The 19,130-nt window shown below is 49.8% G+C and overlaps 1 protein-coding gene across 1 annotated transcript; it reads right to left on the bottom strand.

The window, feature by feature from the left end:
• Window positions 1-261: 261 nt before the first annotated feature.
• On the bottom strand, window positions 262-18,401 carry LOC144130002 (uncharacterized). The gene is made up of 2 exons (XM_077664049.1): window positions 16,910-18,401; window positions 262-437 (listed from the first exon to the last, which is right to left on the bottom strand). The coding sequence occupies exons 1-2, from the start codon at window positions 18,399-18,401 to the stop codon at window positions 262-264; spliced, it is 1,668 nt and encodes a 555-aa protein (XP_077520175.1).
• Window positions 18,402-19,130: the final 729 nt, after the last annotated feature.

A 19,130-nucleotide genomic window follows, 5' to 3' on the forward strand; every position in this document is an offset into this window, starting at 1 on the left:
GTTGAATTAAAGATGTCGAATTTAAACAAAAGTCTCGACTTCAATCATTTATCAATTCCTTTATTTAGGCCCATTTACGAGGGAATGGAGGGGGACAAGGTGAAAGCCGCTATTTCACAGCTTGAGTGATCATGTTACACTCTGGATGTTCTCCTGCCTAGGTGGATTAAAACGCGGACTCTCGTCCGGCGTAGCCACGGCAGCGGCGACAGCAAGCCTCCACTGAAAGAAGCCAGCGCAGCTCTGGCAGTGCACCCTCATCTACAGGACGAAGACAGTAGCCAAGACCAGCCGTAACTGAGCTTCCAGAGAGGACCCGGGTGTCAGGCGGGTCCAGTCACCTCCTGTTTGACCGCGGCATTCGTCGTCAAAGGAGCAGTTTCCGGCGAGCGATTTCCCTACCCGCGTGGCCTTAGCCTTGAACATGTGGTCGTGCACTGATGAAGAACAAGTGCGGGCCACTCGTGCGACAACCTGCAGACTTTGGGAACGCCACCCGCAGACCTTCCGGTATCTGCGCGACATAAGCCTCGTATACACGAGCCCGACATTGCGGGTCGTGTCGGGTGTCGAGCTGAGCAAGGTCAACCCAACTCGATGAGATGGCATACTCCTCACCCTCAAGCTCAATACGTGATGGGGGCGTGTTCCCTATGAGAGTATGTGTAATAAGTGCCACAGCAATGCCCCCTAGCTATCTAGGGGGCATTGGTCAGAGTGAAATTTTAAGGATACGTCTTCCTCGGCAGGCCCGTCCTCCCTCTAGGAATTTCAGGGAAGAAAAACCCTATAAAACTCAGCATCGAGTGCAGCCGAGAAGCTTCCTGTCATCGAGGCTCCCTTCTGCTAAGACGTCGTTCCCTTTTTACTGAGGCCGCCGCGGAGGCTGAGTGGTTATGGCACTCGGCTGCTGGCCCGAAATACGCGGGTTCGATCCCGGCCGCGGCGGTCGAATTTCGATGGAGGCGAAATTCTAGAGGCCCGTGTACTGTGCGATGTCAGTGCACGTTAAAGAACCCCAGGTGGTCGAAATTTCCGGAGCCCTTCACTACGGCGTCCCTCATAGCCTGAGTCGCTTTGGGACGTTAAACCCTCATAAACCTCATAAAAAAATCCTTTTTTACTGAGAGACATACTCGATTGCATTGTACTTGTACGTAATGTAAACAGTTGTATAATGTTTTCAGTGTTTTTCTCGTAACCCCGTCTCCAATCCTCCCCGTCCCCTCTCCATCCCGACCACGCTACCATGAGTCTGAACATCACTTCTTCTGAGTGACGTGAAGCAGGGAAGGTTTTGAATAAACTTCGTTTATGAGCCTGAAGCAAGTGGACCAGCCAGCAGTAAGGCCGACGCGAAGCTGCCTTTCCAGAAGGTCGAATACGCAGTGGCCTCTGTACAGCTGACAGGCGGAAGTCAGTGGCACGCTCAAACGAGGCTGAAACCAAGATTCCTTCTTTTCACCTCGCTCTTGAGTTCCCGCACCCTGCCTATCCGATTCGACCACGTTTACATGCCCACTGCTCTAGCGGGTCGAATTGGTCTCGACGCATTGGGCGAAGGCAGGAGTTCTATAGGCCGTACTCGATGCAGGGTCAGCTTGATGCGCACGCGTTGGCATGAGCCGACAAGAAAATTTTAGCTCGACAAGTAGAATAGATGAGATTTCACAGCAAGAGCTGTTATACTCACGTTTAGCGACGATCAAGTGAGGCTCTGAGGGGTCGCCTATGCGCTTGGCTATAGGGCTTCAACAGACCGTGACGGTTACGTTGACAGGCAGCGCGAGCGGCCGGAACGCGCAGACGGTTGTTCGGTATTTACACTGCTTACTAATAAAAATGCGAGTGCAGGACTTCAAATAATTGTTGAGTTATCTTTAAAAAAAAACCGGTTTTGCCACTGTTCTAATCAAAATGTGTTCAAAATTTAAGCGTGTGTTACTCGCAAGAGCTGTATGCCTTTTTTGCGCTTTCTTTTGAATGACATGGAAGTAATGTTTCTTCTCTGCTACTGTGTCGGCAGTGCCGTCTCAAAGGCCCATTTTGGCTAGCTAACAGGCGACTGCCCGGTTGGCCGTCTGATCTCCCGGAATTTAATCCAAGCACAAGCTTATTTTAGCTGGTCCTTTGTTTGGCGGTGGGGGTTTCATGTAAATGCTGCTCGCGAATGAAACTGCCAAAAGGTCGCTCAAGTAATCATAGAGGGGCAGTAAATGCTTGCACATCTCCAACATTCTCGGACAAAAATTTTGAAAACTGGAAAATTGTAAGACACTGTTATGGAAACATTAAAGGTAATGGTTCATTCTTTTGATATATAGCAAAAGCTTTCTTTTAATGTGTTTTCATCGATTGTGTTATGTTAGAAGCTCACGGCGCCGATCGGTAGTCCCCATCTCCGCATCTTTTCCCAGGAGCGGTCATCCCCGTGGGAAATAGAGGAATTTACTGAGAGGCGCGACGCCCGCGCGTAGGGTGCCTCGATGCCGGCTACCTGCGCTAACTCTTTCGGCTCTGGCGCCGAATTATCCCCTGCTGACCTGCAGTGCAGGAGGAGTAGAACTGACAGTGCATCGCGCGTTCCGGACGCTGCCCAAAGCCGTGGAAAAGCGGGATAAGGACCCCGAACTGTCTTGTTAGAGTCGCAGGGGGCCGACGACCTTGTCCCGCTGAAGAAATTCCTTTGCTGTCCGCGGAGACGGCAAATCCGATGCGTAGCGCTTCGATGCAATGCACATGCAGCGAGCTGCGTACGCGAAACCACGCGCCATGCACGTTCCAGGAGGTGCGGGGTCCACTGGGTCGGGCTCTGGTGAGCCCTGGGCTCCTCCCACTTGTACATACGGTGCCATTGCACTGCTATTGGTTCAAATTGGGCGAGAGCTGGTTTACTAAAGCTCCGCCCAATTATCGAAGGAGTTAAAACCCGCTGGAAACAATGACTTTGGAGGAGCGCGCCGAGTCTCAATCTCGGCCGCTTTCAAACAGACTTTTTTAAACAGCCTTTTTTAAAACTGCCCTTTTTAAACTGCCTTTTGCTCACCTGCCTCTTTATGTCGATCCCGTCTTTAATAATCAGTTTGTTTGCTAAGAAGTTGGAATTGCTGCCCCGATCGGCAACGTGTCGCCAGACGAGCGGACGAAAACCGGAAGACCCTTCGTACTGCTAGCCGCCGTGTATCGATCACCGGCCAGCGTGTCATCATCATTGACCGCTCGCGACGGGCAACCGACAAGCCCAAACCGGCCATCCCATCAGAGAAGGGCAAGAAAGTGAACTGACTGCATCGAGTTAAGACTTCCATAGAAAACCAATGGGAACGTTTTTTACGATAGCAAAAACGTTAATAGAAAAAAATCCAGACTGCCGTTGGCTGATCTGCGGCTTTATCGATTGTTAAAGTGAAATCTTACATTATATGATAAAGTTGCGTTCATGAACGGCTTCCTGTTCAAAAAAGATTTTGTCTAGAATTGTTGGGTATGCCATTTTAAAACTCTTTGGGAGCGCAACGCATCCGTGAATAATTTTCTTTGTGATACAAAGTGTCAGTATAAATTACCATTAACGTCAGCGTCCGGTTGCTTGAAACACAGATTTACCGTTTAAATCAAGTATACTTATTGCAATTAAGTCTATGATGATGAGCCTGCTCCGAAGGCTGACAGCTTTTCTCAACAAGGGGCTGCTAATGAGACGAAGCCCGCAGCGGTAGATATGACGCTACCCCTGTGCTTGAGACTTCCCTCAGAGCGATCGACATTGAGGTTCCAAGTAGTGGCTCCATACAACAAAATTTACGATGTCTCGGGCAACCTTAGGCCACTTTGTACGCATGGCTGATGGGCAAGAAAGTCAAAACTTTTTTGGTCGCTTTCGATTGGTGCGGGCCATCTGAAGTGATCACCTCTTCATGCAAGCTGATTCATTTGAGCAACCAAAGGAGCCGTAAATTGAAAACTTAGCCGCGGGTTCTCAATACGATTCATTAAAGATCTATTGACGAGACGAGAGCGCAAGGGAAATAAAGTAAGAGTTAGCTAACGTCCGCAAAGAAGCCACCTGGCTAGATAAAGGCAACCAGACTGGGTGAGAGAGAAAGCTACGCTTTTACTCCAGCTCTCTTTAAGCGTCCATTCACGGGAAAGAAAAGGAGCCTGTAACTGCGTGTGGCGTGCATGTCACTATAAACAGTAACATTCTTTACAGTTCAATATCACAGTCAGCTTTCGTGATAGTGTCACATCGTAGCCCACTTTGCTTTCGATTTCTTCATTTTGTGGCCAAAAACTACACTCTAGTTGGTCACGCGTAAACGTCGTCTTAGATAATAGGGGCTTTTAGCATGCCGGAGACGTATTAGCGTATGCGTATACCATTAATACGTTATACATCTACGCTAGTACGTCTCGACTACGCTGAAAACATCTATTAATGGGCGAAATGTTGTGTGGAGTTCCTCCGGTGCTAAGCGAAAGATGTAGATGGTGTACTCTCGTTCTTCGGCGCCGTCAACACCGTTTGTTAAAAAGCTCCGCCTGATTAGAACATCGAATATTTGGCACGAATTTTCATTCCTCTTCGAATTCTAATCATTGAGAGTCGATTGCATACTTACAACTCCAGAGCAGGTTTACGTGTTTATCTTGCGCGCAGCATTCGGTAAATGATAGTATGCAGATTAGAACGAGGTTTCTTGATTGCATTCGTATCGAACTGCGTTTTACGCCTTCTATAGTGTTAGTAGAACTACCTCATTCTTACTGCATTTCGATTATATCAATTTAATATTTTGTTGAACTACTTGCTGTCTGGACATTTAATTGCTAATTAATTTATTTGCTTACATGTAATCAATTACTGTCTGTACATTTTGCAGTAACGGCTGCTAACCTCCAGAAACTAAGTCCAGTCTTTTGGAGGTTAACAGACAGTGGTACCACGTATAGGCTGCTTAACTGTCCACTGGCGGCTGCCTGCAACTTTAGTTTCTCGATCACATCAATGCCCTCAAGGAGCCTTATACCTTTTCATCTGAATGCCGCAGGTGATGGCAGAAAGTTGGGCGCTCGTTTGAAGATATTACTGAATAGGCCGACTGCACAAATAAACAGGTAACAGATGTTTCAAAAGCTCTGAGACTGGAATTGAAAAGAGTATACACATCACCTCATCAGTACTCCACGCCCCCTTACTCCGACATGGACCAAACATTATCAACTATAACCTCCTTCAGCACCACCCTGAACGTTAAAGTAAACCGTGCGAGGCCCACGAGGCTTACGTCATAGTACACGGCCGTTTCTGTGCACTCTGGCGTAGCATAAAGCAACGAAAGACTTGAGAACATGCACGAAAGATGTGAAAGCGACAAGGCCGAACCTTTCTAGAAGACGCTCGTCTAACCCCGATTCAATTTAATTTCAAATAAACAATTTCAAATTTAATTTTGAATACTCGAAAAATCAGTTCGAATGGAAATGAATACTACTAAAATTGCAATAAGTCTGGACGGCGGCAACCGTTTAGGAGAAGCAGGCACATCCGCACGGAAGGCTGGAAAAATAGTAACAGGAACGTAAGCGAAGGAATCGGGCGAGCGGCGATGAGCAGACAGATAGCGCGTCCACGTAGATGACGAGGACAGATGGGGAAAGAAAGACGGGAGAACGACAGAGTGAAAGAGAGAAGGAGAAAGAGAGAGAGAGAGAAGCCGAGAGGTGCTGTGGGCTCTCGTGGAAAGCGCGCAGGCGCCTTTTGCCGGCGCCGCTCTCAATGGCTTGTTTGCGCAGTCACTCCCTTGGCCGGTTTGCGTTTCACACGCATCCGTCAGCTCTCATTTGCGAGGCTTTTCACGGGCGCGCGGGGGGTCGAGTAGGCCCACGCCTCTTCTCGCGGCTGCGGCGCCTCCTCTCCCCCTACCCCACTCTATTCGCCGCAGAACGAACGAGAGGGCCACAGGAAAAGCAGAAAGAGAGATGAAAATACAAAGATAGGATAAAGCCCCGCATCTGCTTCATCCGCTGCATTCGGCCGGCCCGATCCCCCCCTTGGCGTTTCCCCGGCCTTCTTCCGAAAACCGCCACCGACGCACTCTCGGTTATCTCCGCGGGCATTTTTCCTGGGCGACAAAAAGGGAGAGTGCGAGTCGAAGGCAGGCAATGAGGGTATTCGACCGGTAGCCGCTCCGGCGTGCTGAATACAGATTCATTTCGGGTTTCATCTCTGCCCCTGCAACAAGGAAGCAGTAATTCGGCCGCGAATGGAAGAGGGAGCCACAGGTTCTTCGATGGAGCTGCGGATCGCATGCGACTCCCTTTCGTCAAGCTTGTACGCGAGCCCCTGGAAGACCGCGCGGTCGAAGAAAAAAAAAATGGAAATAGAAGCGAGGGGGCAAAAAGTGGTCGGCGGCTGCAGGGGTGTAAGAACCACTGGCTAACGAGCTGATCAGCGAGGCGCTTGAGAGGGCTCCTGACAGCCATACAGCTTTGTTAAACGCATTGTGAACGGCGATAAGGCGTGTGCGCATAAATATAGAATCACGAGCGTTTGTTGCCCACAGTCGCAAGAAAGAGTTGAACGGCCGCGTTTGAGCGCGTCTTTGTTCTTTTTTTTTTGGTACACTTGTGCAAAAGTGCTTCCTGCCCGCCCATGCGGCGCCGTACTCTCGCTTGCATCGGGATGAAAAATGTGGAATGAGGGCTGTGCATTCGAAAGGGGAGGCTCTTTTTAATGCACGATATGCATTTCGATGGGCAGCGAACCGATTGTAGATCCTCATCACGAAAGGACGGCCGGGAGCTTATGTAATTCAGCACAGAAAAGGACGATCAGACCTTGTTCTTTGTGATGCAAGAAACGGCGCAAATCCGTGACGCGTCACGCGTGAAGCTTTCTTGCGTGAGGTGTTTCCCACAGCCTCATCAACGGCGATGAGAATAAGCTTCATGGCCATTTCCCTGAACCGAAATGTGCGCTCGGGCCACAACCGGAATACATCTCGTTACACACTCGCATGCCTAAATAAATCGAGCGGTAACCATCTAGGAAGCGCACGGTTAGCAATAATGTCTCAGACTGAGGTGTTTGCTTGCTTGGCGCTTGTGTCGTCCCGTTTATGTCTTTCTATTTTGCTAGGTCTAGTTATGGTAGCAAAATTGGCACTGCAGGTGGCCGCATCCGGACGAGAGCAACGCGGCTCGTGGTAGGCGGTGGTGCAGCCGCCAGAGGCGCTGAGCTCAGTCTAGCTCATTGGTCTAGCCTTGAGAAGTCGGCCACGAAACCCCATATAAATTCTTGCCGACAATTTCTCCCAGTGACACACGGCAGCGCTGAGGGAATTTATCTGGCGTACGCGGATCACAGGCCATGTTCTGAGATATGCTCGCTGGTTATGCACTGGTCCGTGATCGGCCGCGTGGCACTTTGGCTTTTGTGCGTGCGTCTGTGATAATTCTATGTAGATTCTGTTTCTGATGCGTATAATACGAGCGTTTTTTTCCTCACTTGTTCACTGCGTGCCACTTTTTACATATACTACCTCTGCTTTGCATTGTCGTCGTCTTTTTGTTGTCGACTTGGAGCAGGACTTGCCTTTTCTTTGTTGTATAATTTTTTCTCCACTCCTGTAAAAGCCCTTCTTGGACTGACAGTATCAACAAACAAACAAACAAACAAACAAACAAACAAACAAACAAACAACAACGGGCGGGTTTTCCACTGGGGCCAGTTAAAAAAAAATTCGTGTCCTGAATTGCTTATTCCAGTAGCGCCTTTTACAACGCTTTTTTGTTTGTATCGTGCTTTAGTGCAAGGCATCGTAAACAGTTCCAGTGGGAATTTCAGTGTGTATATGGTCATACTGTCATGCACTTCAAGAAATTTGGATGCGATCCTGCGGTGAAGCCCCGCGACGGCTGAACCCTTATAAAAATGGTCTATAGACAGTCTATAGACTTCTATAGACTCTGTTGGCTTCCTATAGATATTTATTTTTGTGTGTTCATAGTCTATAGACTGTCTATAGACAAAAGTCTACTAAAAGTGTATGGCCATAAATCTACAGATTGTCTATAGACTGTCGACAGGATTTGTATAGCCTCTAGACTGCTATCTAGGGTTTGGCTATAGAGTGTCTATAGACTGTAGACAGAAGTCTATGGACAGTCTATAGACTGTCTAGAGAAATTTTTGTTAGGGAAGCGTGAGGGATCGCGGTCTGACTTCACGAGTTCGAACGCTGCAGCCGCTTGCACTCTGGCCATACCGTGATGTGTGGCGGGGCTGGATCATCCACAGACAGAGAGAGAGAGACACACAAGGCGGAATCGCGGTGTACATTGCGCAGTGCAGATTCCTGTTTTGGGTACTCAGCAGGGAAGTTTGTGTCCGCCTTACGATAAAATAAATGTCTGATCAAGACCGAACGCGTTAGGCTGATCACCAGTTTTGTGACTCGTTTTCTTTTTTTTTTTTGCTGTGCATTTCGTATTCTGATGATGTTATTGGTGACATATCAGTTTCGTTATCTCGCGTGCGTGTGCCTGAGAGCACCCTGTTTCTTACCCGCCATGGTGGTTCAGTGGTTACGGCGCTTGACAACTGAGCCGGAAGGACCGGGTTCAATGGCAGTCGCGGCAGCCGTGTTTCGAAGGAGGTGAAACGCGAAAGGCGCTCGTGTGCTGCGAGTATCAGCGCTCGTTAAAGAACCCTACGTACGGAATCCCTCATAACCCATGTACCACTTCGGGACGCTAAAGCCCACAGATTACATTTTACAGCGAAGAGCTGCGTTAGGGAGGAGCTCATGCATCCACGCCGGAAGTTCGGTCCTGCCACAGGTGCGCTCGCCCTTCCATTCCGCGCGTCTTAAGCACCGAAGAGCGATGTGTGAAACAGAGGGGGGCGGACGTCGCAGTAAGCGACACCGCGACACAGGCTTTCGCATAAATTAGCCGCACTCGTGGAATCGGCCGGACCGGCGTGTCTGCGTGTCTGCGTTTCCCGAGTATGACCCCCCTCGTGGAAGGCTCCCATGTTTTTTTCTTGCTTTAATTTGAAGACCTGCAATGTAGCACAAGAAGAGACTGACGATAAGCTGAAGCAGGTTGTGAACCATAGTCTCTTTAAGAAACTTTAGCAGGCTCCGGCACTTAGCGTTTTTCGTCAACCCCAGTAAGAGGTTTGGTTCGGGGGCTTGACGTCCCAAAGCGACTCAGGCTACGAGGGACGCCGTAGTGAAGGGCTGCGGAAATTTCGACCACCTGGGGTTCTTTAACGTGCACTGACATCGCACAGTACACGGGCCACTGGAATTTCGCCTCTATCGAAATTCGACCGCAGCGGCCGGAATCGAGCCCGCGTCTTTCGGGTCAGCAGCCGAACGCCGTAGCCACTGAGCCACCGCTGCGGCCCACAATAAGAGGTGTTCCTCTCTTGTAGCTGTAAGTGTAACTTCCAGTAATTCCGTGTTGCCGTGCCAATCGTTTCGGGGCCCTGCCCCTTGTTACCGTGCCCAGCATCCCAGAAAGAGCAAATTAAGGAGGAAAAGTAGCTTCAGCGAGTAGGAGAAAACATCGTGCGTTGCTCTGTGCGGCTGGTACTGGCTTGATCATTTGCGGTCGACCGGCAGAAGTTTCAAAGAGGACAATCCTATAGATCCTGCTGCCCAGGAGAATGTGGGCTGAGACACAAGAGCTGCTGACTGCACTAAGTGCGACTTCTGGAAACGGCGCCGCGCGAACAGCTTTTCGCTGAACTGTTCGTATTAAGCGACAGCTTCAGAAATGTAATTCATTTTACCTTGTTTCGTGTTTTTTGAAGCGAAAGCTTCACTACGCCTGGTTTTCAAGGCGGTAGTGTAGCTCCGTTTATGACCCTGGAAAGCTTTAGAGGTCGAACTGTGAAGCAAAGTCACGTAGGCCACGGTGGCGCATATGCCAAACCAAGATGGTGGGCCACCCCCCCAAATATCTCAAAGCTCAAGGTCAAGGTGAAGGTCAAATGTTGCATAGTCGGGAAAACTTGCGATGCTGTATGACAGTGACGTCACATAAGAGTAATTTAAGTAAAGAAGCACATCAATCATGGAGATACTCTGCTTGACAACGGGGGGCGGACCCACCGTCTGTGCCGTCAATGAAGAGTTGGATATATATACCAACGGCGAGCCGGTGGGGGTAGAAGCCGGTTTCGCGATGGAGGAGGAAGAGCATCCTGCCGTGACAGCGCGCCGGAAAGCGAGGCTTCAGCGTTTCAGTGAGACTAGGAAGAAACGCCGTGCCGAAGAAACAGAACAAGAACGTGCGACACGCGCGGAGAAACGACGGAAGAGTGTTACTGCGAAGAAACAGCAGAAAGTACTTCAGGCGGTACGTCTAACCAGCGACGCAGAGTCGGGGTTTCTTTCGCTTCTAACCAGGTTTAACCAAAGCTGAACCGCAGCCAATTCTTGTTTTTGTTTTCGAACGAGGGTGCTCCTAAGAGGGCATGCTCTGCAGCCAAAACACATGTAAAGGTGCCACGTTTTGTTTACTACATCTATCGCAATTTATGTCGATCACAATGACCAATCTTACGAACGTTACGAACTGCATTTCACAGCACTGCGAAATCGCGTACCGGCTATTAAGTAACGGCGTATATTATGTAACATGATGCAGAGGATAGCTAAAGGTTGCTGGATACTGCAATAATAAACGTTGAAACAGTGCTGCTTGTCTTCGGCTAACTATAGAGCACTTTGATTTGTAAAGGCAATGGTAATATATAGACACAAAAAGTCCCCGTTTAATCATACATCGCGCAGATAGACAATCTTCTAGTCAGAATAAGCGAAAAGTGCTTGTTAGTGCACCAGTCAGCACGTGAAACATATTTTAAAGGGGGTATGAAACGCTATAACATCACAAAGAGCATGCGATTTTCTAAAAACATTTAACACAGAAAAGAAACACCTGTCACAAAGCAAATAAGCATGATAAGACAACTTTTAAATCGAAAAACAAGGTAATTAGTAGCAAGTTATTAGCGTATTATCCGCTGAAGACTCGTGAAAATTTTGGTTAGACATTTGTACGGCTTCAACAACAACAACAAAAAAACAATCGCGCCAGTTCTGAGCTAATGTTGTTGTTGTTGTCCTATTCTGCGAACAACGTTTTCTTCCTCCGCATTGCAATGATAGCGCGAGAAAACAGACAAGTTTGGGTGTTTTCGGAAAACCGCGCCCGATGACTATCGCGCACCGGCCGTTGACATGGCGCGCTCAAGTTCACGCAACAGCGTTATCAGCGCGAGCGCTAGCGGATGCGTAACCTCGCGCTGCCCCGTCGTTTCGCGTGTTTCCGTCGGGGCGTGGGAAGAACGCCCAGAAGTTATCTCTGGGCAGTTCGTGCAGTCTGGGCTTCTTTTTGCGCCGTAAATATGTTACAATTGAAATTTCGCGGCCATTATTGGCGGTTTATATGTTTAACAAGATGTTGTATTTCGACTGGTATTCATGTTACAGCATTGGGCGAAACAAAAAGTACAGCCCATGCACAGACTTCCAACGGTCGCCGGATAGCGCTCGTTTGGAAGGGACCACGTGGAAGGTACCATGTGACATGAAAAACATTTTTTTGAGTGACTCTGTAATGCGCGCTATCTCTAACTCTGTAACGACTTGGTAAGTGGCTCTGCAACGTGCTCCCGTGATACAATTTAGGTGAGCGCTTTTGAGCTTGAGCTTATGCCTCATTCTGAGGCACGAGCATGTAGGCCCGCGGCTTCAAGCTCGGGCCCAGCTCGGGCACGCTAAATTATCATCTACTGTGTCCTGACCATCAACAAACCCACCAAGATCGGTGGGAGGGCGTTCCCGGACCCAGCCCGGGACCGTTACGGCAGTAATGCAAGGGGCAAGTGTGCAAGTGTACTGCCACTACAACAAGTAGAGAAGTGGCTGGCAGAGGCGCTCAAATCACAATAACGCTTGAGCAAATTGGTTTCGTAAGCAAGAAAAGAAGAGATTAAGTGGGCTCACCCCTCTTTCTGAACAGTGATTTTGGCCGTGAATAGGCTACCGAAGTTTCGAGAACCAAACGAAAATGGTTGCATAAACGAGCAATTAACTATTTTGCGTTGCCTCTAGTTTTTAATCAGACTCATTTTTATAACCCCCTACCCCTTGTGAAAAAATTAAAACGTCCTCGCAACCGTACCAACGACGTTTACTCTGTTTTAATGGAAACGATTTCACATGTTTGATTCATTGCCGCACTGGCCCCGCCGCGTTGGCTCAGTGGTTAGGGCGCTCGACTACTGATCCGGAGTTCCCGGGCTCGAACCCGACCGCGGCGGCTGCGTTTTTATGGAGGAAAAACGCTAAGGCGCCCGTGTGCTGTGCGATGTCAGTGCACGTTAAAGATCCCCTGGTGGTCGAAATTATTCCGGAGCCCTCCACTACGGCACCTCATTCTTCCTTTCTTCTTTCACTCCCTCCCTTATCCCTTCCCTTACGGCGCGGTTCAGGTGTCCAACGATATATGAGACAGATACTGCGCCATTTCCTTTCCCCCAAAACCAATTATTAATTATTATTGCCGCACTGGCCGCGTTTCAATGGTAGCAGAAAGAAAAAGCGCCTGACAATTGCATAGTACGTGTTGAAAGAAATCTAAGGTAAGTACATGTCAAGGTCGTTTCAAAGTCAAGTCATTGACAATCAAAATGGGTCACGTGATCGACTCTTCGCTCGCCGAGGAGCCGAAACGCGGCGTTAACGTGATAGGGCATGACGTCGCGCCCTCCTCCGACGAGTACATAACGAGAGGAGTGCCGACGCGCCTAGGAACGATGTCGACACGCGGTGTTCAAGTGCTAGGGCGTGACGTCACGGCGGTGAAGGCCTCTGTTAGATGCGGGCCCCTGGTTCGCCTGTGCCGTCTCTCGCCAAGGTCGGTGTCCCCGGGTTCCGGATCGGGAGACTGCTGTAGTGGGGTTGACGAAGAGATGAGAGGGTCTTCGAGGTGAAGGAGAGACTGAAGGGTTTATTTACATTTATACAAAGATTGAAAGAGTGAATCGGGAGCTGGCGAACACACGCCAGATCGCTGCTTAAATAGGGTCCGCTGTCCCCAGGTCCCTAGTTGGGGAATCTAGTTCATTAAAAATGCGTCGAATCACTGTGATGTAGATCACGTGTCCAGTCTTCCGGGTCCGCCCCCAGCCACACACTCTTGCCACTTCTGGCAGATTGGGGTCCGCGCTGTCCAGGCTTCAGTGATGAATAGCCCGAAGGGGGTCCCACTGAGAGCGTTGAAGGTCAGTCACCTGCACTTCACAGCGGTAGCGTGGGGGCGAATGGATCCCACCGCAGTTCGCAGAAGCTTTCACGTCGAGCGTGGGAAAGCACAGTCCAAGTCGAAGTTGTTTTCGAAGCACGAAGATTCCAGAGACGTTGGCTTAGTTAAACCCGGCCGCATTTGCCACGGCTGATTTGCAGTTCCGCCGCTCGCCGGCTCCCCCGCCGTCCCCTCCGGGAGAAAAATGTCCTGGGTGGGTCCGGTGTTGAGAACAAAAGACGAGTTCACCAAAGCCTTTCTCAAACAGCAGGGGGGGGGGGGGGGGGGGAAGGACCCTTGTAGACGCCACCACCTGCACTCGTAGCGCTGCAACCACATCGACGGCCCTTTGAAGCCTCGGTAGATTGATGATTCCCAGTGGCTTTAATATTCTTGGCATGTTGGCGTCTCCAAACGTAACAGCTCCTCCGCGGCCAGGACAATCTCGATCGGCCAGTGGTCACAATCACTGGTCGAGGAGAGATGACTTGAGTTGTAGCGTGGGAGGCCCTTCTTCATCTTGTCTGCAAGCACAGAGTAGAGTCCTAAACCTCGGACAACGGAGGCATTAGTCGAAATCAGCCACTCAACATGGCGCCACTCCCCAGGCAGTGCACGAAATTCACCCGAGAGCCGCCAGGCTGTTTTGCAGTACTACTGCATTGTCAATGTAAACGTAAGCACAAAATTTTGTAGCTGACAGCAGTAATCTCGGCTACTAAGAACAGCTTCCATGTCTGCCAAATTCGCTGCCAAAGCCCGATTCGCCGAACACGGCTTGAAGAGAGGTGGCAAATTTGGAAGCAAAAGAAAAAGGATAATAGGACACCACGCCAAAACAAAGCTAACTAGCACCTAAAAAAAATACGAAAAGGCACCGAATTGCCACCGAACGGATACCTCAATTATGGGAATAACCTGCTCAATCCGTCGGCATTGCCATGACATTTGCCCCTTTTGTATCGCACAGAAAAGTTATATTGCTGGAGGGCTAGACTCCATCGAAGCAAGCGGCCATTCTTGGGCGACATTTGACGCAGCCATGTAAGCGGACAATGATCTGTCTCGAAAGTAAATTTCGCCCCGTAAACATAACAGGCTAGCTTCTGTGCGGCCCAAACCAGACAAGCGCATTCCTTTTCCGAAGCGCTGTAGGCTTCTTCCCTTACGGTTAACTTCCTGCTGGCATAAAGGATAGGGTGCTCCTCATTGTCGTCTCCGACTTGGCTTAATACGACCCCCATACCCCGGTCGCTGGCGTCACACTGGACCACGAATTCCTTGCTGTAGTCCGGCGCGCGTAACACGGGCCGCGAAACCAGCACGCTCTTCAAGCTCTGAAACGAAATTTCTTTTGCTGCGTCCCAGATAACGCTATTCGGCTTTTCTTTGCGAAGCGCATCGGTCAAAGGACTTGCTAGCTGTGAATTGTTGGGTATGTACCTTTGGTAGTACCCCACCAGACCGAGAAATGACCGTACATCAGTCTTAGTTCGGGGCTGCGGGAATTCAGCGATAGGGGCTATCTTGAGGTCTGACGGTCTCCTCGTCCCTCTACCGACAACATGACCAAGATAGGTGACATGCGAGCAGCCAAAACTACATTTTTCGGCCTTAATGGTTAGCCCAGCGTCCCTCAAACTCGTCAGTACCCTCCTGAGATGGGAAACATGGTCTTCCCAAGAGTTAGAAAAAATGGCCACATCGTCAAGGTAAGGCAGCGCGAAATCCTGCATGTCCTTGAGGATGATGTCCATTAGCTTTGAAAAGCTAAAAGGTGCATTCTTTAGCCCAAAACTGAGCACCAAAGGTCGGAATACCCCCATGGGAGAAATAAATGCTGCATACCGACTCGCGCTTTCCGAGAGGGGGACTTGCCAGTACCCTCTCACCAGGTCAAGGGTGGAGATGTACTGTGCCGCGCTAACTGTCTCGATCCTTTCTTCGATGTTCGGTATCGGGTACAGCTGGTCCTTTGTTATGGTATTCAGCTTCCTGTAGTCCACGCAAGGTCGCGGATCTTTGCCTGGTGCCTCCACGAGTATCAGCGGGGAGGTGTAGTCGCTCTCTGCTGGCTCTATCACGCCAAGTTCCAGCATGTGCTTTATCTCCGCCTCAATTATTTCTTTCTGCCTTGGAGAAACTCTGTAGGCTTTTGATCTTACTGGATCGGTCGAAGTTAGCTCTATCTCATGCGTGATGAGATTTGTCTTCCCCGGCCGGTCGCTAAAACTCTCCCGGAATTCGCACAGCAGTTGCCTCAATTCTTGGAGTTGCTTTTGTTCTAGATCCATGGTGCTCGCGGATCGGGACACGATTTCCTCTATGCTGTTGGTAGCATTTTCTTTCATGCTGCCTTTCCACTCAGGGTTTTCGGTTTGTAGCTCTTCGGGGATATTTACGGCCATGTTTACAACCCCGCTCCTTTCTACATAGGGCTTCATTAAATTGCAGTGATAGATCTTTATCTGCTGTCCTCTCCCTGGCATTTTCAAAGTGTAGTTGGTTTCTGAAATCTGATCCAAAACTTCCACTGGCCCGTCCCAGTGAACTTCCATCTTATTTTTGCGTGCGGACCTGAGAATAAGCACACGATCCCCCGTCTTGAAGGTTCTCAGTCTAGCATTCTTGTCGTAGTACTTCTTCGCCGTGTCCTGAGCTGTTTTGAGATTTCGATCCACTAGTTCTCGTGTGGCACTCAGCCGGTTTAGTAACTGCAACACATACTCCACTACTGACTGACTCTCTCCTGTCCCCTCCCACATTTCTCTAAGCATCCTAAGCGGGGAACGAAGAGCCCTTCCGTACACTAGTTCTGCAGGAGTGAAGCCCGTCGCTTCGTGCGGTACTGTTCTCAGGGCGAACAGCGTTGCCGGGAGGCAACTTTCCCAATCGTCTTTGTGCTCATAGCAGGAAGCACGTAGCACTCTTTTGAGCACTGAGTGCCACTTCTCGACGCTGTTCGATTGAGGGTGGTAAACGGAGCTATGAATCAACCTCACCCCACACCTCTGTAAGAACGTGGTTGTGAGTGCGCTCGTGAAAACTGTCCCCTGATCAGCCTGAATTTCTGCCGGAAAGCCAATTCGAGCGAAAACGGACAGGAGACCGTCCACTATCTCTGCCGAGCTAAGCTCCTTTAGCGGCACCGCCTCCGGGAACTTGGTAGCAGGGCATATCATAGTGAGTACGTACTTATAGCCTGACTTAGTTCTGGGTAGTGGCCCGACGGTGTCAATGACCAGACGTCGAAAAGGCTCCGAGATAAGCGGCACCAGCTTTAGCGGGGCCTTCCATCTTTCTCCTGGTTTTCCGGTGCGCTGACACGCGTCGCATGACTGCACGTAGCGTTCAGCATCTCGGAAACATCCCGGCCAGTAGTATTCCCCAAGCAGCCTTTCCTTCGTTTTGTTTACACCTAAGTGCCCTGACCAACTGTTTCCGTGACAGAGGCCTAAAAGGTCAGAGCGGTACTTTTCAGGCACGACCAGCTGATCAAGCGTCTTCCCCTTTTTGTCCCTGTAATGGCGATACAGCAATCCGCCTTTGTGGTGCAATGTCACGTTACGCCTAGCAATACCCTCCTTGGCTATGAAGTATAACTTTGACAAGCTAGGGTCTCTTTCCGGTTCTGTGATTAAGGAGTCTCTGTCAACGCGCAACAAGCGATCCATGCACAGGGAGGTGGGCAATAACATGGAGTCTGGACTGCACGCTTCTTGTAGGCTGGCATCGATGGGGCTACCTTCGGTAACAGGTTCCTGCTGCTGTTCATGTGCTCGAACTGCATTTTCTTTGCTTGGTTCCGCAATCTCGGGAATTCCCTCCCTCTCACCAGTTGCCTCTGATTCCTGGCTGTACCTAAGCTTGGAAGCAAGCTCGCGTGATTTGGACCTAGTCAGGGCTTTCACTGTCCCCTCAGCCAGCTTCTGACCTCGATCGCAAAGCAGCTGATTTGACTTATTGGAGAATAGATACGGGTACTGCAATGAAACAGCCGACGAGACGGCGGCTTCTGTCGCTAGCTCGCCGAACGGGCCGGAAATCACCACCCTTGCCATAGGGAGGCACACACTCTGATTTTCTAGTACCTGTCTTATCCATGCTACTTCCCCAGTAAAGTCTTCCTCCTTGACATATGAGGGGTGAACAATGTCCATTGTTGCCCCGCTGTCCCGAAGGACCCTGCACAATTTTCCATTTACTTGGAGTTCGTGAATATATGGACGCAGAAGTTCCAAATTCTCATCACTGTCGTTGGCATATGAGAAAGCTAATCGCGTCTTCGTACACCTTGCTGCAATATGTCCAGTTTCCTGACAGTTGAAACAACGGAACGGCTTCCTGGCCTCGAACTCCTTCGTCAATGCTTTCTGAGCTCCGGCCTGCTTGGCACGATCCTCAGTTTTTTCTGGGGCCTGTTTAATGCCCTCAACTGTCTCGCGATTCCTAAATTGCGATCGATTTTTGGGAATGAAACGCTTCCTTAAACCGAACGCTTTCTTTTCAGACTCGCTTGACTCGGAACTCAGCTTTCTCCGTGTTGCATATTCGTCCGCTAGTTCTGCAGCTTTCTCCACTGTGCTCACATTTTCTCTGTCTTGCACCCATAACTTAACGGCCTCAGGGATACTGTTATAGAACTGCTCGAGGCCTACACATTCGACAACCTTATCTTTGGTGCCATATGCCTCCGCGCCCTTCAACCACTCTGTAAGGTTGGCCTTCAAACTGAATGCGAATTCTGCATAGCTCTCGCTGCTTCTCTTGCTGGCACCTCTGAACCGCTGTCGGAATTCTTCTGCCGAAAGTCGGTACTTTCTTAGCAAACTCGCTTTCACCTTCTCGTAGTCATCGGCATCTTTCGCGTCAAGCCTCGCGACTATAGTGGCCGCCTCACAGGGTAACACCATTAGTAGCTTTTGTGGCCAGGTCTCCTTAGCGTAACCCCGTTTCTCACACGTCCTCTCGAAATTCACGAGGTAATAACCAAGATCCTCGCCAATCTTATACGGCTGCATCAATCTGTCCATAGGAAACGATTCGGCCTGACTCTCTCTCTCTGGAGTCATGCCTCTCGAACTCTCACATTCCAGTTTCTTTTGGTCATTCGCAAGCTGCAACCTTCTGAGCTCCCGTTCCTATCGCTCGGCCACTAGCCGTTGGCGCTCAGTTTCCTCTCTCTTTCGCTCCCGCTCATCTTCCTCTTTCTTTCGCTCATCTTCCTCTTTCTTTCGCTCATCTTCCTTTTTCTTTCGCTCCGCTTTGAGGAGTTCCCACGTATCGCTAACTGTTTCTTCATTGGCCGTTTCCAAGAGCAATGTGCAAATGTGTGACTTTTTCATCTTCTCCTCTACATCTACACCCAACTCTTCACACAATGACAGCAAATCTGACCTTAGCAACTTCATTAGATCCATGTTTACTGTTCCGAGCCTTGAACTTTGCTGCACAACTGTTGACGTGAGCTACACACACTTGTCTCACTGAACAACTTCCCTCGATTCCCAGCAGTTCAATGTATTAACCCAAACAATTGAAGCCTGGCGAATCTCAAGCAAAGTTCAAGCACTCACCCACGGAAGCAACACCACGCCGCATGGTCGATCCAACCGCTGCCAACCAGTTGTTAGATGCGGGCCCCTGGTTCGCCTGTGCCGTCTCTCGCCAAGGTCGGTGTCCCCGGGTTCCGGATCGGGAGACTGCTGTAGTGGGGTTGACGAAGAGATGAGAGGGTCTTCGAGGTGAAGGAGAGACTGAAGGGTTTATTTACATTTATACAAAGATTGAAAGAGTGAATC

This window comes from Amblyomma americanum, chromosome 4, assembly GCF_052857255.1.
Source record: "Amblyomma americanum isolate KBUSLIRL-KWMA chromosome 4, ASM5285725v1, whole genome shotgun sequence".
In the NCBI taxonomy this organism is placed as follows: Eukaryota; Metazoa; Arthropoda; class Arachnida; order Ixodida; family Ixodidae; genus Amblyomma; species Amblyomma americanum.

Bases quoted from the DNA above. Each gene is read 5' to 3' on its own strand.
- LOC144130002 (XM_077664049.1), bottom strand. From the start codon at position 18,401: ATGACTCCAGAGAGAGAGAGTCAGGCCGAATCGTTTCCTATGGACAGA. The intron at 438-16,909 runs GTATTGCTAGGC...GTTCTTCATCAG, and splicing joins ATACTTCATAGCCAAGGAGG to TGCACGACCACATGTTCAAG.